Source organism: Pelodiscus sinensis, chromosome 30, assembly GCF_052426305.1.
Source record: "Pelodiscus sinensis isolate ZL-2025 chromosome 30, ASM5242630v1, whole genome shotgun sequence".
In the NCBI taxonomy this organism is placed as follows: Eukaryota; Metazoa; Chordata; order Testudines; family Trionychidae; genus Pelodiscus; species Pelodiscus sinensis.
In genome coordinates, this window is record NC_143081.1 from 1,616,428 (window position 1) to 1,643,227 (window position 26,800).

The following is a 26,800-nucleotide window of genomic DNA, read 5'->3' on the forward strand; positions in this document are numbered from 1 at the left end:
CCCGCCCTGAGCCCCCCCGCCCTGAGCCCCACGTGTGCCCCGCCCTGAGCCCCATACAGCTCCCCGCCCTGAGCCCCACGTGTCCCCCGCCCTGAGCCCCATACAGCCCCCTGCCTTCAGCCCCACGTGTGCCCCGCCCTGAGCCCCATACAGCCCCCCGCCCTGAGCCCCACGTGTCCCCCGCCCTGAGCCCCATGTGAATCCCCCGGCCCTGAGCCCCATACAGCCCCCCGCCCTGAGCCCCACATGTCCCCCACCCTGAGCCCTACGCGCTCCCCACCCTGAGCTCCATACAGCCCCACAACCTGAGCCCCATACAGCCCCCCAACCTGAGCCCCACGTGTCCCCCGCCCTGAGCCCCATGTGAATCCCCCGCCCTGAGCCCCCTACAGCCCCCCGCCCTGAGCCCCATAGAGCCCCCCACCCTGAGCCCCACGCAACCCCCGCACTGAGCCCCCTACAGCCCCCCATCCTGAGCCTCATACAGCCCCCCGCCCTGAGCCCCATACAGCCCCCCGCCCTGAGCCCCATGTGAATCCCCCGGCCCTGAGCCCCATACAGCCCCCCGCCCTGAGCCCCATGTGAATCCCCCCGCCCTGAGCCCCATACAGCCCCCCGCCCTGAGCCCCATGTGAATCCCCCCACCCTGAGCCCCATAGAGCCCCCGGCCCTGAGCCCCATAGAGCCCCCCACCCTGAGCCCCATGTGAATCCCCCGGCCCTGAGCCCCATACAGCCCCCCGCCCTGAGCCCCATGTGAATCCCCCGCCCTGAGCCCCATAGAGCCCCCCACCCTGAGCCCCATGTGAATCCCCCGCCCTGAGCCCCATACAGCCCCCCACCCTGAGCCCCATAGAGCCCCCCGCCCTGAGCCCCATGTGAATCCCCCCACCCTGAGCCCCATGTGAATCCCCCCACCCTGAGCCCCATAGAGCCCCCCACCCTGAGCCCCATGTGAATCCCCCGGCCCTGAGCCCCATAGAGCCCCCCACCCTGAGCCCCATGTGAATCCCCCGGCCCTGAGCCCCATACAGCCCCCGGCCCTGAGCCCCATGTGAATCCCCCGCCCTGAGCCCCATGTGAATCCCCCGGCCCTGAGCCCCATAGAGCCCCCCACCCTGAGCCCCATGTGAATCCCCCGGCCCTGAGCCCCATACAGCCCCCGGCCCTGAGCCCCATGTGAATCCCCCACCCTGAGCCCCATGTGAATCCCCCGGCCCTGAGCCCCATACAGCCCCCCGCCCTGAGCCCCATGTGAATCCCCCCGCCCTGAGCCCCATAGAGCCCCCCACCCTGAGCCCCATGTGAATCCCCCGCCCTGAGCCCCATACAGCCCCCCACCCTGAGCCCCATAGAGCCCCCCGCCCTGAGCCCCATGTGAATCCCCCCACCCTGAGCCCCATGTGAATCCCCCCACCCTGAGCCCCATACAGCCCCCCACCCTGAGCCCCATGTGAATCCCCCGGCCCTGAGCCCCATAGAGCCCCCCACCCTGAGCCCCATGTGAATCCCCCGGCCCTGAGCCCCATACAGCCCCCGGCCCTGAGCCCCATGTGAATCCCCCCGCCCTGAGCCCCATACAGCCCCCCGCCCTGAGCCCCATGTGAATCCCCCCGCCCTGAGCCCCATACAGCCCCCGGCCCTGAGCCCCATGTGAATCCCCCCGCCCTGAGCCCCATACAGCCCCCCACCCTGAGCCCCATGTGAATCCCCCCGCCCTGAGCCCCATAGAGCCCCCCACCCTGAGCCCCATGTGAATCCCCCGGCCCTGAGCCCCATAGAGCCCCCCGCCCTGAGCCCCATGTGAATCCCCCCGCCCTGAGCCCCATACAGCCCCCGGCCCTGAGCCCCATGTGAATCCCCCCGCCCTGAGCCCCATACAGCCCCCCACCCTGAGCCCCATGTGAATCCCCCCGCCCTGAGCCCCATAGAGCCCCCCACCCTGAGCCCCATGTGAATCCCCCGGCCCTGAGCCCCATACAGCCCCTGAGCCCCATAGAGCCCCCCGACCTGAGCCCCATGTGAATCCCCCGCCCTGAGCCCCATACAGCCCCCCGCCCTGAGCGCCCCGCGCTCCCGGTCTGCCAGCGCCGCACGCTCCTCCGCCCCGCACGGGCCCCGCCCCCCGCTCCGGGCGGTGACTCGGGCGCCCCCTGGCGGGGCCGGGCCAGACACGTGATTTCTGGGAATCGGAGCCGAGCGCTGGAGAAACGGGGAGGGGCGGGGCGGGGGGCGGAGCAGCGGGGGGGGACTCTCGGACAGACCCGGGCAGGACAGACGGAGCCGCCGGACAGAGCAGGTGGGGCCGGGGGGTCCTGCCCCCGCAGCCGGAGACAAGGGGGCGGGGCGGGTGTGAACGGGGGGGGGGGGTGTGAACCGGGGTGTGAGATCGGGGGGGGGGGGGTCAGGAGTCTGCCTAGGGGTGTGATGCGGAGTGAGACGGGGGGTGAATAGGGGCCCGGAGGGGGGTGAGACGGGGCGAGTCGGAGTGAGTTGGGGGAGTCGGGGAGTGAACTGAGCTGCGATTCGGGGTGAGATGGGGGCCGATTTGGAGTCAGATTCGGGGGTGAATCGAGGTGAGATGGGGTGGTGAATAGGGGTGAGATCTGGGGGTGCAACAAGGGCGTCAGACCAGTTCACATCGGGGTGACATTGGGGGGTGCAAGCAGGGCGAGAGCAGGTGGTGAGGTCGGGAGGGTGAGAACAGGGATGAGTGGGGGGAGGAAGGGGTGTGAATGGGGGAAGGGGTGTGAATGGGGGTGTGAAGGGGCGAGAGGTAGAACAGGAAGGGGGTGAATCAGGGTAAGAACAGGGATGAGTGGGGGGCAGGAAGGGGTGTGAATGGGGGTGTGAAGGGGCGAGAGGTAGAACAGGAAGGGGGTGAATCAGGGTAAGAACAGGGATAAGTGGGGGGCAGGAAGGGGTGTGAATGGGGGTGTGAAGGGGCGAGAGGTAGAACAGGAAGGGGGTGAATCAGGGTAAGAACAGGGATGAGTGGGGGGCAGGAAGGGGTGTGAATGGGGGTGTGAAGGGGCGAGAGGTAGAACAGGAAGGGGGTGAATCAGGGTGAGAACAGGGGTGCAGTGGGGGGCAGGAAGGGGTGTGAATGGGGGTGTGAAGGGGCAAGAGGTAGAACAGGAAGGGGGTGAATCAGGGTAAGAACAGGGATGAGTGGGGGGCAGGAAGGGGTGTGAATGGGGGTGTGAAGGGGCGAGAGCTAGAACAGGAAGGGGGTGAATCAGGGTGAACAGGGGTGCAGTGGGGGGCAGGAAGGGGTGTGAATGGGGGTGTGAAGGGGCGAGAGGTAGAACAGGAAGGGGGTGAATCAGGGTGAACAGGGTTGGTCCGGGAGGCGATGGGGCTACATGGGGTGGGGCTGAAAGACCCATTGGGTGACATGGGAGGCCTGGGGGGGGCGGCGCAGTAGCTCTGGGGGTGAAGGGGCCTGGCCTGGCTAGGAACTGGGGGGCAGGTGTTTGGGGCTGGCTGCGGGGGAGGTGGGGTCCTTACAGGGGCAAATGGGGAGCTGGAGGAATTTCCCCAGGGGGGGAAACTGAGGCAGGGGACGGATCCTGGCGGTGCTGGGGGCCCAGAGAGGGTGATTGCCGCGAGGGGGGGCAGCACCGGGTCTGGTCGGCAGGGGGGCCTCCGCCGAGCCCCCCCCGCCGGGGGCACTGAGCCCTGGTCCCGCCCCCAGGATGGCGTCCGGCCGGGCCCGCTGCACGCGGAAGCTGCGCCAATGGACGGTGGAGCAGGTGGAGAGCCAGCGCTTCCCGGGGCTGGTGTGGGACGACCCCCCCGCCAAGACCATGTTCCGCATCCCCTGGAAACACGCCGGCAAGCAGGACTTCCGTCACGACGAGGACGCCGCCTTCTTCAAGGTACACGCCACCCACACGCTACGCACACGCCACCGAGACATTGGCCTCATGCTAGGCGCCTGCTACGCCCCCAGCCCACCCCCATGCTAACATGCTACAGTCACAGCATGCACCCGCCATGGTCACACGTGGGGTCATGCCAAGGACATGCGAAGTGGGGCTGTGCTAAGGGAAGCAGAACACACTAAGGACACGAGTGGAGAGGTGCTAAAGACACACAGATGTGGAAGACGGGATATGGGCTGGAACATGCAAAAGACATGGGAGGGGAACATGCTAAGAACACATGTGAATAGGTCAGGGTAAGGACACGTGAGTAGGACAGGTTATGGACAAAAGATGGGTGCATGCTAAGGATACATGAAAAGAACATGCTACGGACACATGGGGACACGCTAAGGACATGTGGAAGTAGAACACACTAAGGACACGTGGGGACACGCTGAGGACACGAGGGAGGCGAGCGCTAACCCCGCTCTCCCCAGGCCTGGGCGGAGTACAAGGGCAAGTACCGGCCAGGCGAGCGCCTGGACCCGGCGGGCTGGAAGACCCGGCTGCGCTGCGCCCTCAACAAGAGCCCCGAGTTCGAGGAGGTGCCGGGGCGCTCGCACCTCGACAGCGCCGACCCCTACAAGGTGTACCGCCTGGTGCCCCCCGCCGAGCAGCGCCCCGGTGAGCCCCCCCCGGGATCCCCCGTCCCCCCGGGACCCCCCGTCCCCCCCGGGACCCCGCATCCCCCGCCCGCGCAGACCCCTACAAGGTGTACCGCCTGGTGCCCCCCGCCGAGCAGCGCCCCGGTGAGCCCCCCCCGGGACCCCCCGTCCCCCCCGGGACCCCCCATCCCCCCGGGACCCCGCATCCCCCGCCCGCGCAGACCCCTACAAGGTGTACCGCCTGGTGCCCCCCGCCGAGCAGCGCCCCGGTGAGCCCCCCCCGGGATCCCCCGTCCCCCCCGTCCCCCCAGAACCCCGCATCCCCCGCCCGCGCAGACCCCTACAAGGTGTACCGCCTGGTGCCCCCCGCCGAGCAGCGCCCCGGTGAGCCCCCCCCCGGGATCCCCCGCCCCCCCGGGACCCCCCGTCCCCCGGGACCCCCCGTCCCCCCGGAACCCCGCATCCCCCGCCCGCGCCAACCCCTACAAGGTGTACCGCCTGGTGCCCCCCGCCGAGCAGCGCCCCGGTGAGCCCCCCCCCGGATCCCCCGTCCCCCCGGGACCCCCCGTCCCCCCAGAACCCTGCATCCCCCGCCCGCGCAGACCCCTACAAGGTGTACCGCCTGGTGCCCCCCGCCGAGCAGCGCCCCGGTGAGCCCCCGCCCCCCTGGGATCCCCCGTCCCCCCCGGGACCCCCTGTCGTCCCCCCAGAACCCCGCATCCCCCGCCCGCGCAGACCCCTACAAGGTGTACCGCCTGGTGCCCCCTGCCGAACAGCGCCCCGGTGAGCCCCCCCCCTGGGATCCCCCGGGGCCCCCTTTCATCCCCCTGGAACTCCCCATCCCCCGCCCGCGCCGACCCCTACAAGGTGTACCGCCTGGTGCCCCCCGCCGTACAGCGCCCCGGTGAGCCCCCCTGCTCCCCCGGAATCCTCCCATCCCCCGCCCATGCCCCCGGGACCCTGTGTCACCCCTGTAGCGCCCCCCGCCAGCCCCAGGGACCCCACATCCCCGTCCCCCCAATCGCCAGGGTCCCCGCATCTCCCCTTGCTCCCCCCGCTTCCCCCAGGGACCCCGCATCCTCATCCCCCCTCCAGGGACCCCGCATCCTCATCCCCCCTCCAGGGACCCCGCATCCCGTCCCCCCGATTCCCAAGCAGCCCACGTCTCGGTGCCCTGTCCCTCCTGCCACCCCCCCAGGGATCCCGTGTCTAGGCAGCCCCCCACCATCTCACAGCCCCCCCTCCTGCCCCCAGCTAAGCTGCCCGCCCGGAGGGGCCCCCGGCCGGCGCAGAGGGAGAACCCCGACTCCTCGCAGGGGGGCGAGCTGAGCAGCAGCGGGGGGGCTGCCCAGGCCCCCCTCACTCTGGAGGTGGTCAGCATGGTGAGTCTGGGGGCTGGGGAACTGGGCAGAGTCTCCAGGACATGGGGTGACTGTGGAGGGGCGGGGGGCTGCCCTGGCCTGGGGACCTGGGGGTGTCTCCAGAGGGCTGCCCCCCATCTTGTGCTCTCCTGCCCCCCAGGAGGTGACGTCGGGGTCGGACCCAGTGGCCGGCGTCTGCAGCAGCTCGGATGACTCCGGCATCGACACCAGTGAGCACGGCTCAGACGCCGGGGTCCCATGTAAGAGCTGGGGGGCTGGGCCGGGGGGTCAGCGGGGAGTTGGGGAGCCGGGCCGGGGGGTCAGCGGGGAGTTGGGGGGCCGGGCCGGGGGGTCAGCGGGGAGTTGGGGGGCCGGGCCAGGGGGAGAGCGGGGAGTTGGGGAGCCGGGCCGGGGGGTCAGCGGGGAGTTGGGGGGGGCCGGGCCGGGGGGTCAGCGGGGAGTTGGGGGGCCGGGCCAGGGGGAGAGCGGGGAGTTGGGGAGCCGGGCCGGGGGGTCAGCGGGGAGTTGTGGGGGCCGGGCCGGGGGGTCAGTGGGGAGTTGGGGGGCCGGGCCAGGGGGAGAGCGGGGAGTTGGGGAGCCGGGCCGGGGGGTCAGCGGGGAGTTGGGGGGCCGGGCCGGGGGGTCAGCGGGGAGTTGGGGGGCCGGGCCAGGGGGAGAGCGGGGAGTTGGGGAGCCGGGCCGGGGGGTCAGCGGGGAGTTGGGGGGCCGGGCCGGGGGGTCAGCGGGGAGTTGGGGAGCCGGGCCGGGGGATCAGCAGGGAGTTGGGGAGCCGGGCCGGGGGGTCAGCGGGGAGTTGGGGGGCCGGGCCGGGGGGTCAGCGGGGAGTTGGGGAGCCGGGCCGGGGGGTCAGCGGGGAGTGGGGGGGCCGGGCCGGGGGGTCAGCGGGGAGTTGGGGAGCCGGGCCGGGGGATCAGCGGGGAGTGGGGGGGCCGGGCCGGGGGGTCAGCGGGGAGTTGGGGAGCCGGGCCGGGGGGTCAGCGGGGAGTTGAGGGGCTGGGCCAGGGGGAGAGCGGGGAGTTGGGGGGCCAGGCCGGGGGGTCAGCGGGGAGTTGGGGGGCCAGGCCAGGGGGTCAGCGGGGAGTTGAGGGGCTGGGCCAGGGGGAGAGCGGGGAGTTGGGGGGCCGGGCTGGGCGGTCAGCAGGGAATTGGGGGACCAGGACGGGGGGGTTAGCAGGGACTTGGGGGGCTGGGCCGGGGGGATAGCAGGGAGATGGGGGGCCGAGCAGGGAGTCAGTGGTGAATTGGGGGGCTGGGAGGGAGGACAGGGAGAGTTGGGGGACGGGCTGGGGGGGTCAGCAGGGACTTGGGGGGCTGGGATGGGTTTGGGGGTGTCTGTCTGTGACCTGGGCCCCGTTTCTCCCCCAGCCCCGGATCTGAACGAGATCATCATCAACGTCACGCTAGAGTCACCAGCGCCCCTCCTGCCCCCCACGGATGGTGAGAGCAGACCCCTGCCCCACACGGCCCAAGGCCCCAATATCGTAATCCTCCACCTCCTCCCTGCCCCATATCTCCCATCCCCTTCCTCCGCCCCATAGCCTCCCTGCCCCATATCTCCCACCCTCCTTCCTCCGCCCCATAGCCTCCCTGCCCCATATCTCCCACCCTCCTTCCTCCGCCCCATAGCCTCCCTACCCCATATCACCCACCCTCCTTCCTCCGCCCCATAGCCTCCCTACCCCATATCACCCACCCTCCTTCCTCCGCCCCATAGCCTCCCTACCCCATATCTCCCACCCTCCTTCCTCCGCCCCATAGCCTCCCTGCCCCATATCACCCACCCTCCTTCCTCCGCCCCATAGCCTCCCTACCCCATATCACCCACCCTCCTTCCTCCGCCCCATAGCCTCCCTGCCCCATATCTCCCAGCCCCTCCCTCCGCCCCATAGCCTCCCTGCCCCATGTCCCCCAGCCCCTCTTGCTCCGGCCCCACGCCCCGTCCCCTCTCCGCTGACCCCCGTCTCTCCCCAGACTTCGGGGTGCTGCTGTCGCTGTGGTACAGCGGGGAGCTGGTCTGGCAGCAGCAGCTGCCCCAGGGCGACTTCCTGGTGGTGCCGACGCCCGCGGCCGCCCCCCCGGCCCCCGGCTTCATGGCGCGGGTGCTGCTGCCCCCCGCCGAGGGGGTGCGGGACCCCCCCAAGCGCCAGGCCACGCAGGAGCTGCTGGGGGCTCTGGCCAAGGGGCTGATGGTGGCCAGCTCGGCCCAGGGCATCATCGTGCGTCGGCGCTGCCGGGGCCGGGTCTTCTGGAGGGGCCTGGGGGCGGCCCCCCGCAAGCTGGACAGGGACGACACCGTGCAGGTCTTCAGCGGGGCGGCCTTCCGGCAGGGTGAGCGGGGGGGGGCTTCCGGCAGGGTGAGTGGGGGGGGGGGGGGGGGCTTCCGGCAGGGTGAGTGGGGGGGGGGGCTTCCGGCAGGGTGAGCGGGGGGGGCTTCCGGCAGGGTGAGCGGGGGGGGGGGGCTTCCGGCAGGGTGAGCGGGGGGGGCGGGGAGGGGGGGACCTTTGGCAGGGTGAGCGGGGGGGCTTCCGGCAGGGTGAGCGGGGGGGGGCTTCCGGCAGGGTGAGCGGGGGGGGCTTCCGGCAGGGTGAGCGGGGGGCGGCCTTCCGGCAGGGTGAGCGGGGGGGGGCTTCCGGCAGGGTGAGCGGGGGGGGCTTCCGGCAGGGTGAGCGGGGGGGGGGCTTCCGGCAGGGTGAGCGGGGGGGGGGCGGGGAGGGGGGACCTTTGGCAGGGTGAGCGGGGGGGGGCTTCCGGCAGGGTGAGCGGGGGGGGGGCTTCCGGCAGGGTGAGCAGGGGGGGGCTTCCGGCAGGGTGAGCGGGGGGGGCGGGGAGGGGGGGACCTTTGGCAGGGTGAGCGGGGGGGGCTTCCGGCAGGGTGAGCGGGGGGCGGCCTTCCGGCAGGGTGAGCGGGGGGGGGCTTCCAGCAGGGTGAGCGGGGGGGGGCGGGGAGGGGGGGACCTTTGGCAGGGTGAGCGGGGGGGCTTCCGGCAGGGTGAGCGGGGGGCGGGGGGGGGGGGCTGTCCGGCAGGGTGAGGGGGGGGGGGCTTCCGGCAGGGTGAGTGGGGGGATGGGGAGGGGGGGGCCTTCCGGCAGGGTGAGCGGGGGGGGGCCTTCCGGGTGAGTGGGGGGGGGCGGCCTCTCCCGGCAACCCCGGACCCCACTGGCCCCCCAAAGCCAGCTTCCAGCCCCTCCCCCAGCACCCCCGGATCCCCACTGGGCCCTGAAGCCAGCTCCAAGCTCCCCCGGCCCCCCCGAGGCCAGCTCCAGGCACCCCCGGACCTCCCACTGGCCCCAAGGCCAGCTCTGAGCCCCCCAGCACCTCCATACCCCCACTGACCCCCATGGCCAGCTCTGAGCCCCCCACCACCTCCATACCCCCACTGACCCCTATGGCCAGCTCTGAGCCCCCCAGCACCTCTGTACCCCCCACTGACCCCCATGGCCAGCTCTGAGCCCCCCAGCACCTCCATACCCCCACTGACCCCTATGGCCAGCTCTGAGCCCCCCAGCACCTCTGTACCCCCCACTGACCCCCATGGCCAGCTCTGAGCCCCCCAGCACCTCTGTACCCCCCACTGACCCCCATGGCCAGCTCTGAGCCCACATCCCCCCTAATGACTCCCAGGGTCCCCTCCACGCCCCAGTCTGATGCCTGCATCTCCCCCAGTGGGACTCTCGGCCCCCTGGCAACAGCCCCACTGCCGCCCCCAGTGTGCTCCCCGCATCCCACCATGGCCTCCATCCCCTTGCTGGGACCCCCAGCTCCCTTCAGCGCCCCCAAGCCGCCTCCGCAGGTCCCCGACGTGGCCCCACACTCACCCCGCCCCACGGCGCTCTCCCCACAGCACTGCAGCTGTACCAGCAGGGCCTGGGCGTCCGCCCCGAGCCCCACGTCACCCTGTGCCTGGGCGAGGAACTGGGCCCGCAGGACAGCCCCACGGACAAACTCATCACCATCCAGGTGAGCAGCCGGGCGGGCAGCCCGAGGGGGCCTGTCCGTGGGGCTGGGAAATAGGGGGCAGCTGGGGGCAGAGGAGTCCAAGGGTGCTTGTCCATGGGGCTGGATGATAGGGGGCAGCCAGGGCAGGGGGGGGCGCTTGTCCGTGGGGCTGGGCGATAGGGGGGCAGCTGGGGGTGGGGAAGTCCAAGGGGGCCTATCCATGGGGCTGGACAATAGGGGGGCAGCTGGGGGTGGGGAAGTCCAAGGGGGCCTATCCATGGGGCTGGACAATAGGGGGGCAGCTGGGGGCGGGGAAGCCCAAGGGGGCCTGTCCGTGGGGCCGGAAGAAACCAGCGGCAGGGCTAGGGGAGCAGCTGGTGCATTGTGGGATGGCGAGGGGTCATGGTGCATCTCCCCCATGGAGGAGAGTGGTGCATTGTGGGACGCTGGCGGTAGCCATGCCCTGACGCTCTCCCTGCCCCCTACAGATGGAGCAAGTGTTTGCCCGGAAGCTGATGGACATGCCCGAGGTGGAGATGGCCTCCGTCTGCCTCCTCTCCCTGGCACCTTCCGGCCTCTTAAGCCCAGCCTAAGGGCGCCCCCGCGGCTCCAAACCCTCCCACTTCTTCCACCTACCAGCAAGGGGGTGGGACTTCCTGTTTTGTCCTATGCACTTCCTGGACATAGAGGGCACACCCCCAACCTGCTTCCTGTTTTGTCTGTTTTCTGGGGAGGGCTGTCCTGGCTTGTTGAACATGCTGGGGGCGGATATCCCATCTCACCTGTTTCCTTGAGGTGGGACTTTCTCTTTTCCTGCTGGCTGGGGGAGGAACTTCCTGGTATTGGAGATCACGCAGGAACACACTTCGGGTGTGTCTAGACTACAGGGTTTTGTTGACAAAATTTCACTTCTGTTGACAAAACTATACCTGCATCTACACTACCGCCAAGTTTTGTCGACATAACATCGGCAGAACTCGGCAGTTTTGTCAACAGCGGTAAACCTCATTCCACGAGGAATAACACCTTTTCTCGACAGAGTTCTGTCGACAGAAGGCGTTATTGCATCTACACTGTCCTTTGCGTCTACCCTGTCATGTCGACAAAGCGGCTTGTTTTATCGACAGAACTGGATGTCGTCTAGACGCTCTTTGTCGACAAAAGCCTGTTGTCTAGACATCCTCTTCCTGACCCGTCCAGTCTCAGGGAAGTAATTCCTTCCTGATTGAAAGCTGGGGGAGTCAGGGGGACAGATCTTCCTGTCATGTCCATTTAGGGTTGCCAGATGGTTTAATACCAGACACACTTGACATTCTATCACAATCGACATTCCATCTGATTTAGAAAATACTGGACATTTCTATTTTCTCAGTTTGTTTCCCGGACAGAAAACTCAAACACTGCACTGTCTGGTTCAAAACGGGACACCTGGCAACTCTATGTCCATTATGTAAGGGTGGGACTTCCTGTCTTGCCTCTTGTGTTCAGTCGGGGTCACCAGGGATTTGGATTGGGTAAAATGAGAGTCCCTAGTTTGACCATTGCTTAGGGGGTGGGATATCCTGTTTTGCACATTATTTGGGAGGGAGCTCCTGGCATTAAAAATGTGTAGTGGCGAGACTTCCTGTCTTGCCAGTTGTATAGGGGCGGGACATCCTGTCTCTGCCCTGATAGTGCTGTAACTTCCTGTGGTGAGTGTAGTAGGGCGAAGATGTCCTAGTTGTACACCAGCTTCTCCAGTTTGTAGAAACTTTTATATGCCAAAGGCCAACCTCCAGGAAGACGCTGTCAGTCCCCACCCGCCTTGCAGCCATAGCTAGGACCTTACATGCAGGTCCCCGTTGCACTTTATCCCAAACTGCAAGAAACTGTATAAACTGTGTTTTTAAATAAAGTTTTATTTACCCTAGTCTCTAGAAACTGTCTGGTTAATATATTAGTTAGGACCCTTATTATTATACATTACTGTGATGTATTACTTTGTTCACTGGGCACATTACTTATTAACATTTATTAGCGGTTACAATCAGTAGCTAATACAGGTTGTTTAATTTTATGTGTGATCATTAGCTTTCCTTAGGAATTATTAATTAGCAGCAATATCAGTTGTTAATGTGTATTACTGTAGCATGGCTTATATTAATATTAGTCAATATTAATTATCAGCCATATTAGGTGTTCATGCATATTAATCTAGTGTAGATGTAGCCAACCAATTTTAAGTATAAAATTACTAGTGATTAATAAATATTAACTGTATAGTTCTTTTTAATTATCAGTGATATTACAGGCTAATATATTATATATAATGGGTTATATATTATATATTAATGGGTTATATATTTAGTCATTAGTATTTATTCATTACTATCAGACAGAGTTGTTGACTCGAGTCCCACGACTTGAACTCGAGTCCCACTTAAATCGCCTAGGTGACTCGACTCCAGACTCGACTCGGGTTCATTCTTTGTGACTTGAGACTTGCTAATTTTGTTAAATCGACTTGGTGAAAAAATTGTCCGAAAATTTTAAATGAAGACTTGAGATTCGACTTGGGACTTGACTCAAAAGTGACTTTAGGGACTCGAGACTCGACTTGGGACATGAACTGTAGTGGCGTGAGACTCGACTTGGACTTGACAATTACGACTAGAACACAACCCTGGTGGTAACTCTTGCATTTCAGAGGAGGTCTTGATCAAACGGACAAACGCTTTAAAAGATATAGTCCTTTTTTGTTAGTAGTTAATATGGTTTCTATCCGCAGTAGCTGTGAGCAACTTTATATCCTTGATACATGGTTATTGGGGTGTAAATGTCACTCATTAACCTTCATTCCTCTTTATTATGATAAGGGTTAGAAATCACAAGGTTTTCCAGCGGCGATGGGCGGTTATTAATATGAATGTGTTGTCAATATTACTCATTTAACTGGTATTGCTTTGTATCAGTGGTTCATATCAGTACCAGTATCAGTTAGCTCATTAATCAGGAAGTTTAACTTTTTATAACACGCATCATTTAAATACACTGCTTAATGTTTTAAACGACTGTTTAACGCTCACTGGCACAACCCTCTATGGACGAGGGGTGCAGAAAAGACCCCTGTAAATTATTTCAGGGCCCGAGGAGGGGTGGCTGTCAGAAGCGTAGCTCCCTGTGTCAATCCTTAGTGTCAACAGCCCTTCCCCATGTCAGTCACCAGTTCCAAAGGCCCTTTTCTGTCAATCAGCAATGGCAACAGCCCCACCCTGTCAGTCGCCAGTGCCAACAAACCTCTGTGTCACTCTCCAGTGCCAACAATCTACGTGTCAGTCCCTGGTGACAACAGCCCGTCCCCCTCAGTGCCTGTATCTGGTGCCATATTCCCCATATGCCCCAGTTCCCCTAGCTGTATCATCCACCATGGGCCTGCCCCTCTTCCTGTCATAAACCCCTGGGGATTGACATGAAGGGGCTGTTGACCCCAGGGATTGATATGGGGGGGGCGGTTCACACAAGTGATTGACAGATGACTGACATGAGGGGGACACTTGGTGATTGGCAGATGAGTTGGGGGGGGCTGTTGACCCCAGGGATTGATATGGGGGGGGCGGTTCACACAAGTGATTGACAGATGACTGACATGAGGGGGACACTTGGTGATTGGCAGATGAGTTGGGGGGGGGGCTGTTGACCCCAGGGATTGATATGGGGGGGCGGTTCACACAAGTGATTGACAAATGACTGACATGAGGGGGACACTTGGTGATTGGCAGATGAGTTGGGGGGGGCTGTTGACCCCAGGGATTGATATGGGGGGTCGGTTCACACAAGTGATTGACAGATGACTGACATGAGGGGGACACTTGGTGATTGGCAGATGAGTTGGGGGGGGCTGTTGACCCCAGGGATTGATATGGGGGGGCGGTTCACACAAGTGATTGACAGATGACTGACATGAGGGGGACACTTGGTGATTGGCAGATGAGTTGGGGGGGGGGGGGCTGTTGACCCCAGGGATTGATATGGGGGGGCGGTTCACACAAGTGATTGACAAATGACTGACATGAGGGGGACACTTGGTGATTGGCAGATGAGTGGGGGGGGGGCTGTTGACCCCAGGGATTGATATGGGGGGGCGGTTCACACAAGTGATTGACAGATGACTGACATGAGGGGGACACTTGGTGATTGGCAGATGAGTTGGGGGGGGCTGTTGGCACCAGTGATTGACATGGGGGTGCTTATTACTGGTGATTGGGTGGGGGGGGGGGCTGTTAGCACCAGGGATTGACGTGATTGACACGGGGGTGGGGGGGTTGTTACTGATGATTGACAGGTGAGTGAGCAGACTGGGGGGGGGCTCTTGGCACCAGTGATTGACAGGTGAGAGAAAAGGGGGGGTGCGTGTCACTGGTGATTGACAGAGGATGGGGGCGGGGCCGTTGGCACCAGTGAGTGACAGGTGATTGTGATTGACACGGGGGAGGGGCCGTTGGCACCAGTGAGTGACAGGTGATTGTGATTGACACGGGGGCGGGGCCCCAGTTCCCCAGCCAGACAAAGGCAGAGTTTACCTCAGCGACAATCTGGCGGGAAAGCCGCCCCGTCGCTCCGATTGGGCGCATTGGCATGGCAGGCGCGGTTATGATTGGCGGAGCGCCCTGTGAGGTCATCAGTCACTGGGGCAGGTTGGGAGGGGGCGCTACGCGACTCGGAACGCGCCGGGGCGGTCGCTGATTGGTTGGTAGCTGAGGCGCGGGCGCGCTCGGGGCTGGCAGCCTCCGGGCGAGGGCGACGCCGCTGATTGGCCGCGGCCCTGAGCGCGCCAGCAGACGCTGAAGCATCGCAGTCTCCGGGGCAAGCGGGACGAGCCCCACGTGACATCCGCAGGCGCTGATTGGCTGGAGGGCGAGCGCAAGCGCGGCTCCCATTGGTGCAACCCCGCTGCGGAGCTAATAAAAGCCCAGAGCCGCCCCGGCCCCTGCCTGACTCTGGAGGGGGAGGGTGCAGAGTGGGTGGGCGGGGCTTAGCCTAGCAGCCGTTGCCCCTGGCAACAGCAAGTTAATTAACAGCAGCTCTAATTCTTTAATTAAGAGCAGCTTAATTGTCTGTTCGCCTAATTAGCTAATTAGCAGCCCTAATTGGCCACTGGGCTAATGAGCTCATTAAGAGCCTCGCTAATTGACTAATTGATCCTTCTGCTGCCACTGGGCCTCTTAGCCAATTAACAGCCTCTCCCCTTGCTCATTAATAGCGCCCTCGCTGCCCCTTGGGTTAATTAGGTCATTACCAGGGCCTCTGGTTGTTGAGTGGACTAATTAGCTAATTATTTGTTTATTTGGCTAATCAATTCATAACTAGTGGCTCTAATTTTCCATTGGACTAATTAGCCAATTAACAACTCCTCCATTGAACTAGTTCGGTCATTAACAGCACCTCAGCTTGGCCACTGGACTTATTAATCCATTAATAGGGCCTCTACTTGGTAATTTGGCTAATTAATTAATTAAAAGCACCTCTAATTGTCCATTGGACTAATTAGTTCAATCGCAGCATATCTGTTCAGCTAGTGGATGTATTAATCCATCAATAACATCTCTCAGTGACCATTGGACTAATTTGTTCATTAAGAGCACTTCTGATTGTCCAGTAGACTAATTTGTTAATAGTTTTTACTGCTCATTCCTCATTAGCTACTTAATAACGCCTTTCCCAATACAACAAATATTTGTCTCGCTCAACAGTAGCTCACTTCTTCCACCTCTAATTGTTCATCCCTTGTTAACCATCATTGCTGTTAATTCTTTTTTCATATTCGTTGTTAGCCTCACTGATTACTAATAACATTGCTCTGAATAGCTAGCATTTTTCATTCATTTACTAAAATCACTGTTACTTTTCCTGTCACCATCTTTATTAAAAGCAACTGAATTGTTCATTGCGCTAATTAATGTATTAAACTGTGTTAATTGCTCTGCATCATTAACTGACTGGCAGCACTGTTAAATACCCAAACTCCCACCTCATTTCATATCACTGTTGCTTTCTATTGCTCTTAATTGTATGCGATCTTCATTAATGTGTTAACAGCACCAGTAAAGACACACTCCCTAATTAATGTATTCACATTAGCCCTTTCAAGTGTTTTTACTCTTATTAATAGTGTTGGTAAACTCTAATCTCTGGCCTTCCTCTTTTTTTTTTATTAGTTGGCTCCTTATTAAGAGAAGGATTCAAATCTATTTCCCATCGCCCATGTGATGTTAACACCACTTCCTCATCCGCTTTAATTAACCTAATTAAGCATCAGCATTACTATTTCATCTCACAAGCTCTCATCTTTCTCATTAACACCCACTGTTCATTTTTGACATCCTAATGAATTGCTTTTGGGTGGGTTCATCCCAACAACCAAAGCCGCTTCGTTAACATTTCGACACATTTCTCCCGCTCATCAACCGACCTCCATTAACTCCAGTTGTTTGTTCGTTTTCTATAAAAAAGATTAATCTGTGTGTCCCCCCCAGTTGGTTTTAAAACACTGACGCTTTGGGGGAAATATTTAGCGCTCCATTCCTTAGCGGCTAACAAGTTGGTGTGAATTAATGACAAGCCAGATTCCAAAGCAGAGTAATCAGGTGGAACAAAAAAACCCCAAATCTCTGTTTTCCGCCTCCCCAAAAGCCGCCCGTGGGAGCTATTAAAAGCATCACACAAGCTGCACTATTTTGGGGTCCCACCGACCCGATAGGATTCCTGGGGTGCTGTAGAATCCAGGCTGGTTAGGGGGTTCACCAAAAACTATAGGGTTTTCTAGAGGCCTGACAACTGTAGGATTCGGGGCGGTCCCATCTCAGGAACCAAGCAGTGGAGGAGAGGGCTGCAGGGAAGGCTGTTTTGGGGGTCCCCCTAGTCCCCCCAGCTCAGCACCACCATGTTCTACTACCCCAACGTCCTCCAGCGCCATACCGGCCGCTTTGCCACCATCTGGTAACGCCCCTGCCTCCGTCTGGGGGGGGATACAGGGAGCCTGGGAGGGTGTCTATTTTGGGGTAAAGTGGGGGGGACGGGGGCAGCTTCCTTTTAACCCCCTTCTCCCTCACCCCAGGCTGGCAGCCACCGGCGGGGCCAAGCTGGTGAAGAGGGAATATCTGAAAGTGAACGTGCCCCAAACATGGTGGGTGCCGTGGGGAAGGGAAGACGCTAGAGCAGGGCTACTCGACTCCGGAAGCCACGAGGCCGCGCCCAGCACGGCAGCCGACGTGCGGTGGCACAGACGTGCAAACGGCTTCTTTCACGCTCAGGGGCAGGGCTACACACACGGGGGCAGGGCTGCCCAACAGGCAGGGCCCGCTGAATACAGCGCGCCAGCGACCCTAGGCCGGCCAGGGAGCTGGCGGCTAAAACGCCGCCCCACACAAGGCCCGGCGACCGACTCCTTTGCTGGGTCGGCTCCCGCCCGCCGGCCGCAAACAAACAGGCCATGGGTTGAGTAGCCCTGCGCTAGAGACCGGCAGGAGAAAGGGGGTGGGGATGGGGCGGATGGAGGGACGAGGAGGAGAGGGGATGGCGGGATGAAGGGGGGATGGGGCAGATGGAGGGACGAGGAGGAGGGGGGATGGCGGGATGGAGGGGGGATGGGGCAGATGGAGGGACGAGGAGGAGAGGGGATGGCGGGATGGAGGGGGGATGGGGCGGATGGAGGGACGAGGAGGAGAGGGGATGGCGGGATGGAGGGGGGATGGGGCAGATGGAGGGACGAGGAGGAGAGGGGATGGCGGGATGGAGGGGGGATGGGGCAGATGGAGGGACGAGGAGGAGGGGGGATGGCGGGATGGGAGGGGGGGGATGGGGCGGATGGAGGGACGAGGAGGAGAGGGGATGGCGGGATGGAGGGGGGATGGGGCAGATGGAGGGACGAGGAGGAGGGGGATGGCGGGATGGAGGGGGGATGGGGCAGATGGAGGGACGAGGAGGAGGGGGGATGGAGGGATGAAGAGAATGGGGGATGGGGAATATGGAGGGATGGGGAGGAGGGGGGGATGGGGCAGATGGAGGGAGGAGGAGGGGGGGATGGGGCAGATGGAGGGAGGAGGAGGGGGGGATGGGGCAGATGGCGGGCGGGCGGACAAACCGATTCTCATTGCCCCCGGCGGGGCGGGGCGGCGCAGCGAGGAGATCCTGGCCTACATCCTGGTCCAGGTCCCGCCGGCCACGCCCAGCGCCCCCCGGCCCCGCTTCTCCCTCTATCTCTCGGCCCAGCTGCAGTACGGGGTGGTGCGGGTCTACAACCGGCAGTGCCACTACCTCATCGGTGAGTGCCCCCCGCCTCCCCGCCCCACGGCAGCCCAGAGGGCCAAGCCCACAGCTCTCGGCGGGGGGGAGGAGACATGCCCCCCTCCCCAGAGGAGCCCCCCTCCGATTTCAGGGCCCTCGGTGGCCCCGTTTCCCCCCCGCCACCCTTTCCAAAAATTCGTGTTTGCGGCTCAGCTCCAGAGAGCGAGTCCCGGGCCCGCCCGGCCTCAGGCCTGACACCCGTGCAGCTGGAGCGTGCGGACGCTCTGAACCGGGAGGCGGCGCGGTGGCGGGCGCCGGCCGGAAGAGGGTTAGCCGCACAGGGCGGGGACGCCGTTAGTTCACCTCCCGCCGGTTCACGAACCGGTTCAGAACACCGTGTAGACAAAACTTGGGGGGGGGGGGGGGGACACCTGGCTTTGTCCCATTGATGTGTATTTCTCCCCCCCCCCCCCGAGGAAATGAGATCCCCCAATCTTACCCCCACCCTCTGCCTGCCCCTCCAGAGGAGATCCAACCCACCCATCTCACCCCCACCCTCTGCCTGCCCCCCCCCAGAGGAGATCCAACCCACCCATCTCACCCCCACCCTCTGCCTGCCCCCCCCCAGAGGAGATCCAACCCACCCATCTCACCCCCACCCTCTGCCTGCCCCCCCCAGAGGAGATCCAACCCACCCATCTCACCCCCACCCTCTGCCTGCCCCCCCAGAGGAGATCCAACCCACCCATCTCACCCCCACCCTCTGCCTGCCCCCCCCCAGAGGAGATCCAACCCACCCATCTCACCCCCACCCTCTGCCTGCCCCCCCCCAGAGGAGATCCAACCCACCCATCTCACCCCCACCCTCTGCCTGCCCCCCCCAGAGGAGATCCAACCCACCCATCTCACCCCCACCCTCTGCCTGCCCCCCCCCAGAGGAGATCCAACCCACCCATCTCACCCCCACCCTCTGCCTGCCCCCCCCAGAGGAGATCCAACCCACCCATCTCACTCCCACCCTCTGCCTGCCCCCCCCAGAGGAGATCCAACCCACCCATCTCACCCCCACCCTCTGCCTGCCCCCCCCCAGAGGAGATCCAACCCACCCATCTCACCCCCACCCTCTGCCTGCCCCCCCCAGAGGAGATCCAACCCACCCATCTCACCCCCACCCTCTGCCTGCCCCCCCCCAGAGGAGATCCAACCCACCCATCTCACCCCCACCCTCTGCCTGCCCCCCCCAGAGGAGATCCAACCCACCCATCTCACCCCCACCCTCTGCCTGCCCCCCCCCAGAGGAGATCCAACATATCTTGGAGCGCCTCAGCCGGGCCCAGCGGCAAATCCGCATCGACATGGGGGAACTTGAACAGTGAGTCGTGCGGGGGCTGGGGCCCCCCATACCCCGTGGGACAATCCTGAAGCTCCATAGGGCCCGGGATAACCCGTCCCCCGGGTAGGGTGGGCCGTGTGGGGATGGGAGGCCAGGGCAGAGGACGGGATCAGTGATGGGAAGGTGGGGGGGGGTCACTGGGTGAGTTAGGGTGTGGGGAGCAGCGTGGGGACAGAGGGGCCGTGAGGCTGCAGCCGTTGGGGGCAGTGTGGGAGCTGGAGGGGGGGTTCTCGGGGGACTGAGTCCCATCTACCCTCAGGCCGGGGCTGCTGCTCCCCGACAACCTGTTGCTGATGGAGATGCTGGAGGATGCGCCCGACCCCTTCTTTGGGATGATGGAGCCACCGCTGCCCAGCCCCACGGACATCCCACAGGTACCCCCACGTCCCATCCCCCCCAGCCCGCAGGTACCCCCAGGCCCCGTCCCCCCCATCCCGCAGGTACCCCCACGTCCCGTCCCCCCCATCCCGCAGGTACCCCCACGCCCTCTGCCCCCCCATCCCACAGGTACCCCCACGTCCCATCCCCCCCAGCCCGCAGGTACCCCCAGGCCCCGTCCCCCCCATCCCGCAGGTACCCCCACGTCCCGTCCCCCCCAGCCCGCAGGTACCCCCACGTCCCCTGGCCAACCCCATCCCACAGGTACCCCCAGGCCCTGTCCCCCCCATCCCGCAGGTACCCCCACGTCCCGTCCCCCCAGCCCGCAGGTACCCCCTCCGCCCCTGCCCCCCCATCCCGCAGGTACCCTCCCATGTTCTCGCACCCACCCCCCATCCCACAGGTACCCCACATTCCCCCCATCTCCCGCCCTCACCCCTGGGGTCATGCTGAGGGGACTGACCTGACCTGTGACATTGCTCCTGCTCCCGCAGATACGTCGTATTCTGGAGGCTCCCACCCCAAAGAGACCGGCCCCGCCGCCCCGCCGCCGGAGACCAGGTGAGCAGGTTGCGAGAAGGGGCCGGACCAGGTGAAGCCCCAGGGCAGCCCATATCCCCCCAGAGCAGTAACCACCGTCGCCCGGCGCGGCCCGCAACCACCGTGGCCCGGCGCGGCCTGTAACCACCGTCGCCCGGCGCGGCCCGCAACCACCGTGGCCCGGCGCGGCCTGTAACCACCATCGCCCGGCGCGGCCTGTAACCACCATCGCCCGGCGCGGCCTGTAACCACCGTCCCTCGGCGCGGCCTGTATCCACCGTGGCCCGGCGCGGCCTGTAACCACCGTCCCCCGGCGCGGCCTGTAACCACCGTCCCCCGGCGCGGCCTGTAACCACCGTCCCCCGGCGTGGCCTGTAACCACCGTGGCCCGGCGCGGCCTGTAACCACCGTCCCCCGGCGCGGCCTGTAACCACCGTGGCCCGGCGCGGCCTGTAACCACCGTCCCCCGGCGCAGCCTGTAACCACCGTCCCCCGGCGCGGCCTGTAACCACCGTGGCCCGGCGCGGCCTGTAACCACCGTCCCCCGGCGCGGCCTGTAACCACCGTCCCCCGGCGCGGCCTGTAACCACCGTCCCCCAGCGCGGCCTGTAACCACTGTCCCCCGGCGCGGCCTGTAACCACCGTGGCCCGGCGCGGCCCGTAACCACCGTCCCCCGGCGCGGCCTGTAACCACCGTCCCCCGGCGCGGCCTGTAACCACCGTCGCCCGGCGCGGCCTGTAACCACCGTCCCCCGGCGCGGCCTGTAACCACCATCGCCCGGCGCGGCCTGTAACCACTGTCCCCCGGCGCGGCCTGTAACCACCGTGGCCCGGCGCGGCCTGTAACCACCGTGGCCCGGCGCGGCCTGTAACCACCGTGGCCCGGCGCGGCCTGTAACCACCGTGGCCCGGCGCGACCTGTAACCACCGTCCCCCGGCGCGGCCCGTAACCACCGTCCCCCGGCGCAGCCTGTAACCACCGTCCCCCGGCGCGGCCTGTAACTACCGTCCCCCGGCGCGGCCTGTAACCACCGTCCCCCGGCGCGGCCCGTAACCACCGTCCCCCGGCGCGGCCCGTAACCACCGTCCCCTGGCTGATCTGGTCCATTCTGCCTTCCCAGTCTAACCAGTAGGTCCCCTGTGAGCAGGAAGCCCAGAGCCCCCACAGAACTGGTCTAACCAGTGACCCCCGATTTGCCCAGCCCATGTCCCCAGCCTCCAACCCCCCATTTGTAACACTCCCCCAGACACCGCCCCCAAAGTCCACACAGGGCTCGGGGGGATCAGGGTGGGGTTTGACCCCCCCGCTCATCCTCTCTCCCCCCACGCAGGAGTGACCCCCATCACGGTTGTGTCCCCCGACATCATCACCATGAGGGAGGTGGAGCCCATCACGCTGCTGGAAATCGAGGTGCGGGGAGGCGCCAGGGCTTGGGGTGGGGGCTGGGATCGGGGGCCTGCGGGGATCAGGGGGCTGCGGGGACATGGGGGGCTGGGATCGGGGGGCTGCGGGGACGTGGGGGGCTGGGATCTCAGCGCAGTTATGGGGGGAGACGGGGTGACGTGTGACACCCACTTTCTGCCTCGCACAGGGCGAGCGGGACCTCCCGGAGATCACAGTGCGGGAGATCGATCTACTGGCCGAACAGGAGGATTTCATCCTGCTCCCCACCTCGCCCCGCGCTCCCCGCAGGCGACGCCCCATAGAAGGTGGGGGGGACGCAGGGAGCCGGGGGGCTGGGGAAAGGGGGTTCAGCGCGCCGCCCCGGCCCCTCTCACAGTGTCCTCTCCCCTCCAGAGCGGGAGGAGGAGATGAGAGCGCCGGAGGCGGAGATCACGGCCAGACTCTCCCCTCCAACCCGGTAAGGGGGCAGGCGTGGGGCGGGGTAAGGTGCTGCGGTGGGGGGGCAGGGAATGGGGCACAGGGGGGCTCACCGTCTCGCCCCATAGGGTGGGTGAGGAGCCGCCGAGCGAGCTGGAGAGCCCCCTGCTGGCGGAGGAGCTGGCCCGGCTGCCGAAGGAGGAGTTGCCCCCGCCCCCTGGTGAGTGTGGGGCGCGAGGGGAGAGGGATGGGGGGCAGGGGCTCTAGCCTCTAACGCTGGTCCTGGGTTCTGCCCCACAGAGCTGAGCCCCACGCGGGAGCCGGGGCTGCCGCCCCCTCCCCCTTCCCCAGCGGTGGCCCCCAAGGTGAAGCGGCCCCCCCTTCGCAGCCCCCAGGTAAGCAGAGGGCGGGGGGCAGCCGAGGCCCGGGCAGGGCCCCCCTTGGCTGACCCCCCGCCCCCCACAGCTGGAGCTGGCCGTGTACGAGCCGGCCCCCCCGGCAGCCCCCCGGCGCCAGCTCCGCTTCCTGGACGAGGTGACCCAGATCCCGCGGGAGCAGTTCCAGAAACAGATCCTGGACGTGAGGACCCAGTGCCGGCCCCTGGTGAGGGACAGCCCCCCCCCCGGGATTCCTAGCCCCCCCCCCGGGATTCCTAGCGCCCCCCCGGCGAGTCTCACGCCCCCCCGGGATTCCTAGCGCCCCCCGGCGAGTCTCACGCCCCCCGGGATTCCTAGTGCCCCCCGGGATTCCTAGCGCCTCCCCGGCAAGTCCCACGCCCCCCCGGGACTCCTAGCGCCCCCCCGGGACTCCTAGCCCCCCCGGATTCCTAGCCCCCCCGCTGGATTCCTAGCGCCCCCCCCGGCGAGTCTCACGCCCCCCCCGGGATTCCTAGCGCCCCCCCCCGGCGAGTCTCACGCCCCCCGGGATCCTAGCGCCCCCCCGGCGAGTCCCACGCCCCCCGGGATTCCTAGCACCCCCCAGCGAGTCCCACGCCCCCCGGGATTCCTAGCGCCCCCCGGCGAGTCCCACGCCCCCCCCGGGATTCCTAGCGCCCCCAGCGAGTCCCACGCCCCGGGATTCCTAGTGCCCCCCGGGATTCCTAGCGCCCCCCGGCAAGTCCCACGCCCCCCGGGACTCCTAGCGCTCCCCCGGGACTCCTAGCGCCCCCCGGCGAGTCTCACGCCCCCCCGGGATTCCTAGCACCCCCCCGGCGAGTCTCACGCCCCCCGGGATTCCTAGCACCCCCCCCGGCGAGTCTCACGCCCCCCCCCCGGGATTCCTAGCACCCCCGGCGAGTCTCACGCCCCCCCGGGATTCCTAGCACCCCCGGCGAGTCTCAAGCCCCCTCCCGGGATTCCTAGCGCCCCCCCGGCGAGTCTCAAGCCCCCCCCCGGGATTCCTAGCCCCCCCCTGGGATTCCTAGCGCCCCCGGCGAGTCTCAAGCCCCCCCCGGGATTCCTAGCGCCCCCCGGCAAGTCCCACGCCCCCCCGGGACTCCTAGCGCTCCCCCGGGACTCCTAGCGCCCCCCCCGGCGAGTCTCACGCCCCCCCCCGGGATTCCTAGCACCCCCCGGCGAGTCTCACGCCCCCCCGGGATTCCTAGCACCCCCCCGGCGAGTCTCACGCCCCCCCGGGATTCCTAGCACCCCCCCGGCGAGTCTCACGCCCCCGGGATTCCTAGCACCCCCGGCGAGTCTCAAGCCCCCTCCCGGGATTCCTAGCGCCCCCCGGCGAGTCTCAAGCCCCCCCCCGGGATTCCTAGCCCCCCCTGGGATTCCTAGCGCCCCGGCGAGTCTCAAGCCCCCCCGGGATTCCTAGCGCCCCCCGGCGAGTCTCAAGCCCCCCCCGGGATTCCTAGCCCCCCCTGGGATTCCTAGCGCCCCGGCGAGTCTCAAGCCCCCCCCCGGGATTCCTAGCGCCCCCGGCGAGTCTCAAGCCCCCCGGGATTCCTAGCGCCCCCGGCGAGTCTCAAGCCCCCGGGATTCCTAGCGCCCCCGGCGAGTCTCAAGCCCCCCCCCGGGATTCCTAGCACCCCCGGCGAGTCTCAAGCCCCCCCCCGGGATTCCTAGCGCCCCCCCCCGGCGAATCTCAAGCCCCCCCGGGATTCCTAGCGCCCCCGGCGAATCTCATGCCCCCCCCAGGATTCCTAGCGCCCCCGGCGAGTCTCAAGCCCCCCCCCAGGATTCCTAGCACCCCCCCCGGCGAGTCCCCCCCTGGCACTCACTGCTACACCCCACACCTGGCTCCCTGCCCCGCTGCTCTAACCACTCACCCCCAGCCCCCCTCCGACTGTCTCAGGCCCAGGCGCTGGTGGAGGCGCCGACCCGGCGGCGGAGGACCCCCGCGGAGCTGCTAAGAGCCCCCACCTATGGTAAGTGCCCCCCCCCGGTCCCTTGGGCCCTGCGCTGGCTCTATGCACCTCTCACCTGCTCTGTGCCCCCAGGCTGGCTGCCCCCCGAGCTCCAGGCCCTATGGCAGCGCTGCGCTGTCCTGCAGCACGTCGCCTACCCGGCGCCCGAGGCCGAGGAGGAGAGGAGGGAAGAACCTGGCAGCGAGCCAGAGGTACCCGGGACCCCCCACAGCCGGGGCAGAACCCTGGAATCCGGGCCCCCCGCTCTAACCCCTAGGCCCCACTCCCCGCCCCATGCCAACTGTCCCCCTCCTATGTAGGTTGCACGGGAGGCCCTAGAGCCCAGCATCCCTGTGATGGTCTCCTCCGGTGAGTTGCAGGGGGGCACTGGGCCTCACGAATGGGGCAGGGGGTGCTGGGCAGCAGGGAGGGAGCTGGGGGGTCCGGCGGGGGGTGCTGGGCAGCAGGGAGGGAGCTGGGGGGCCCAGCAGGGAGGGACCTGGGGGGCCCGGCGGGGGGTGCTGGGCAGCAGGGAGGGAGCTGGGGGGCCCGGTGGGAGGTGCTGGGCAGCAAGGAGGGAGCTGGGGGGCCCGGCGGGGGGTGCTGGGCGGCAGGGAGGGAGCTGGGGGGCCCGGCGGGGGGTGTTGGGCAGCAGGGAGGGAGCTGGGGGGCCCGGCGGGGGGTGTTGGGCAGCAGGGAGGGGCCATGGGGCTCTGCCCTCCCCAGCAGGGGCAGGGTGGGTGCATGAGCACTGTCCCCCCCCCCCCCCCCCCCCAGAGCTCTCCCTGGAGACCACGGAGGAGGAGGCGCCGCGCCCCAGCCTGGTGACACCGGAGGAGAGGAGGTGAGACGCCGCCCGCGGGGGGCGTGTTGGGGTCTAGCCCCCCAGCCCCTCACTAACTCCGCTCCCTGCCCCCAGGCTGGTGCCGGAGCCCGAGGAGGCCCTGCCCATCCTGCTGGAGCTGCCCGAAGTCAGCCTGGAGCTGCCCCCCGACCGGGAGCTGGTCACGCTGGAGTACGTCCGCAGGTGGGCCGGGCCCGGGGGGAGGGGGGCACAGGTGTGGGGGGCAAATTGAGCGCCTGGGTTCCACCCTGACTCTGCCCTCCGCCCCCCAGGCTGGTAGCAACGGAGCTGGAGCGGGTGGGGGAGACGGATTTCCGGGCCCTGGTGCCCACCACAACCTCACGTGGCATCGCCAGCCGCATCTTCTACTTCTGCCTTGGTGAGTGGTGCCCCGCCCCCGGCCGTGCGCCCCGGGGTGCCCGCCTCCCCCCGCCCCCGGGGTGCCCACCTCCCCCTGCCTCCGGCGCCTGCTTCCCCCAGCCCCCGGCCGTGCGCCCCGGGGTGCCCGCCTCCCCCCGCCCCCAGCGCCTGCTTCCCCCCACCCCCGGCTGTGCAGCCCTGGGGTGCCCGCCTCCCCTCGGCCGTGGGCCCCGGGGTGCCCGCCTCCCCCTGCCCCCGGCTGTGCCTGCCTCCCCCTGCCCCCGGCCATGCACCCCGGGGCGCCCGCCTCCCCCTGCCCCCAGCGCCTGCTTCCCCCCACCCCCGGCTGTGCAGCCCCGGGGTGCCCGCCTCCCTCCGGCCGTGGGCCCCGGGGTGCCCGCCTCCCCCTGCCCCCGGCCGTGCCTGCCTCCCCCTGCCCCCGGCCATGCACCCCGGCTGTGCCCGCCTCCCCCCGCCCCCGGCCGTGCGCCGCCACCAGTGGCCACCCCCCCTCTGGGTGTGCATGTGTATTGCCGCCCGTGGAGCGAGCCCCGGGGGGGGGGGTCCCCGCTGGCCCCTGCCTGCGTGAGCCTCGGCTCCTCACCCCCCTCTTCCCTTGCAGTTCTCTGTGGGCTCCAGTTCCTGCGCCTGGAGCAGGCCGAGCCCTACGGCCCCGTTCTCCTCAAAGCTGGGCCCCGCTTCCGGCCGGGCTAGGCGCCCCGGTGGGTCCCAGCAACAGCCGGCTGTGGGGCCTTCCTGAGAGCGGGGGGGCACCCGGGGCCCTCCCCCCGTCACGCATCTGTTCCAATTAAAGCCTTTGGCAAGAATCCTGCCTCCTGAGAATCATTGGGGGGGGGGGGGGGGGGAGGCCACTTGCTTCTAATGCTGAACCTGCCCCACAACCAGAAAAAAGGGAGGCCCAGCCCCCCCCCCCTTTTCTCACCTGCTCTCTGTGCTCTGCCAAGAGGGGGGCACAAGTGAGGTTCCCCCTCTTCACGG

The 26,800-nt window shown here is 66.0% G+C and overlaps 2 protein-coding genes across 5 annotated transcripts; both read left to right on the plus strand.

Annotated features, from left to right (window-relative positions):
- The first annotated feature begins 2,199 nt into the window (after positions 1-2,199).
- Positions 2,200-11,761, plus strand: IRF9 (interferon regulatory factor 9). Its single transcript, XM_089774316.1, has 9 exons — positions 2,200-2,298; positions 3,697-3,880; positions 4,366-4,552; positions 5,788-5,915; positions 6,055-6,154; positions 7,281-7,352; positions 7,887-8,243; positions 9,758-9,873; positions 10,341-11,761. The coding sequence occupies exons 2-9, from the start codon at positions 3,698-3,700 to the stop codon at positions 10,443-10,445; spliced, it is 1,248 nt and encodes a 415-aa protein (XP_089630442.1). The 5' UTR covers positions 2,200-2,298; position 3,697; the 3' UTR covers positions 10,446-11,761.
- Positions 11,762-14,855: 3,094 nt separating this feature from the next.
- REC8 (REC8 meiotic recombination protein) lies at positions 14,856-26,617 on the plus strand. Of its 4 annotated transcripts, XM_089774280.1 has the most exons (19): positions 14,856-16,827; positions 16,946-17,014; positions 18,009-18,151; positions 19,411-19,486; positions 19,767-19,881; positions 20,380-20,446; positions 21,757-21,836; positions 22,018-22,135; positions 22,224-22,287; positions 22,376-22,467; positions 22,548-22,642; positions 22,713-22,850; positions 24,546-24,618; positions 24,691-24,809; positions 24,918-24,966; positions 25,375-25,441; positions 25,517-25,624; positions 25,714-25,820; positions 26,424-26,616. In XM_089774280.1, the coding sequence occupies exons 1-19, from the start codon at positions 16,772-16,774 to the stop codon at positions 26,513-26,515; spliced, it is 1,728 nt and encodes a 575-aa protein (XP_089630406.1). In that variant the 5' UTR covers positions 14,856-16,771; the 3' UTR covers positions 26,516-26,616. The 4 variants fall into 4 exon arrangements, with proteins under 4 accessions (XP_089630406.1, XP_089630407.1, XP_089630409.1 ...); XM_089774281.1 differs by lacking the exon at positions 19,411-19,486 and having other exon boundaries at positions 26,424-26,617; XM_089774282.1 differs by lacking the exons at positions 14,856-16,827; positions 16,946-17,014 and adding an exon at positions 17,121-17,324 and having other exon boundaries at positions 26,424-26,615.
- Positions 26,618-26,800: the final 183 nt, after the last annotated feature.

Excerpts from the sequence above, each read along its gene's own strand:
- IRF9 (XM_089774316.1), top strand. The coding sequence starts at position 3,698 with ATGGCGTCCGGCCGGGCCCGCTGCACGCGGAAGCTGCGCCAATGGACG. Across the intron at positions 3,881-4,365 it reads AGGACGCCGCCTTCTTCAAG|GCCTGGGCGGAGTACAAGGG; the intron begins GTACACGCCACC and ends CGCTCTCCCCAG. Across the intron at positions 5,916-6,054 it reads CTCTGGAGGTGGTCAGCATG|GAGGTGACGTCGGGGTCGGA; the intron begins GTGAGTCTGGGG and ends CCTGCCCCCCAG.
- REC8 (XM_089774280.1), top strand. The coding sequence starts at position 16,772 with ATGTTCTACTACCCCAACGTCCTCCAGCGCCATACCGGCCGCTTTGCC. Across the intron at positions 24,810-24,917 it reads AACCTGGCAGCGAGCCAGAG|GTTGCACGGGAGGCCCTAGA; the intron begins GTACCCGGGACC and ends CCTCCTATGTAG. Across the intron at positions 25,625-25,713 it reads ACGCTGGAGTACGTCCGCAG|GCTGGTAGCAACGGAGCTGG; the intron begins GTGGGCCGGGCC and ends TCCGCCCCCCAG.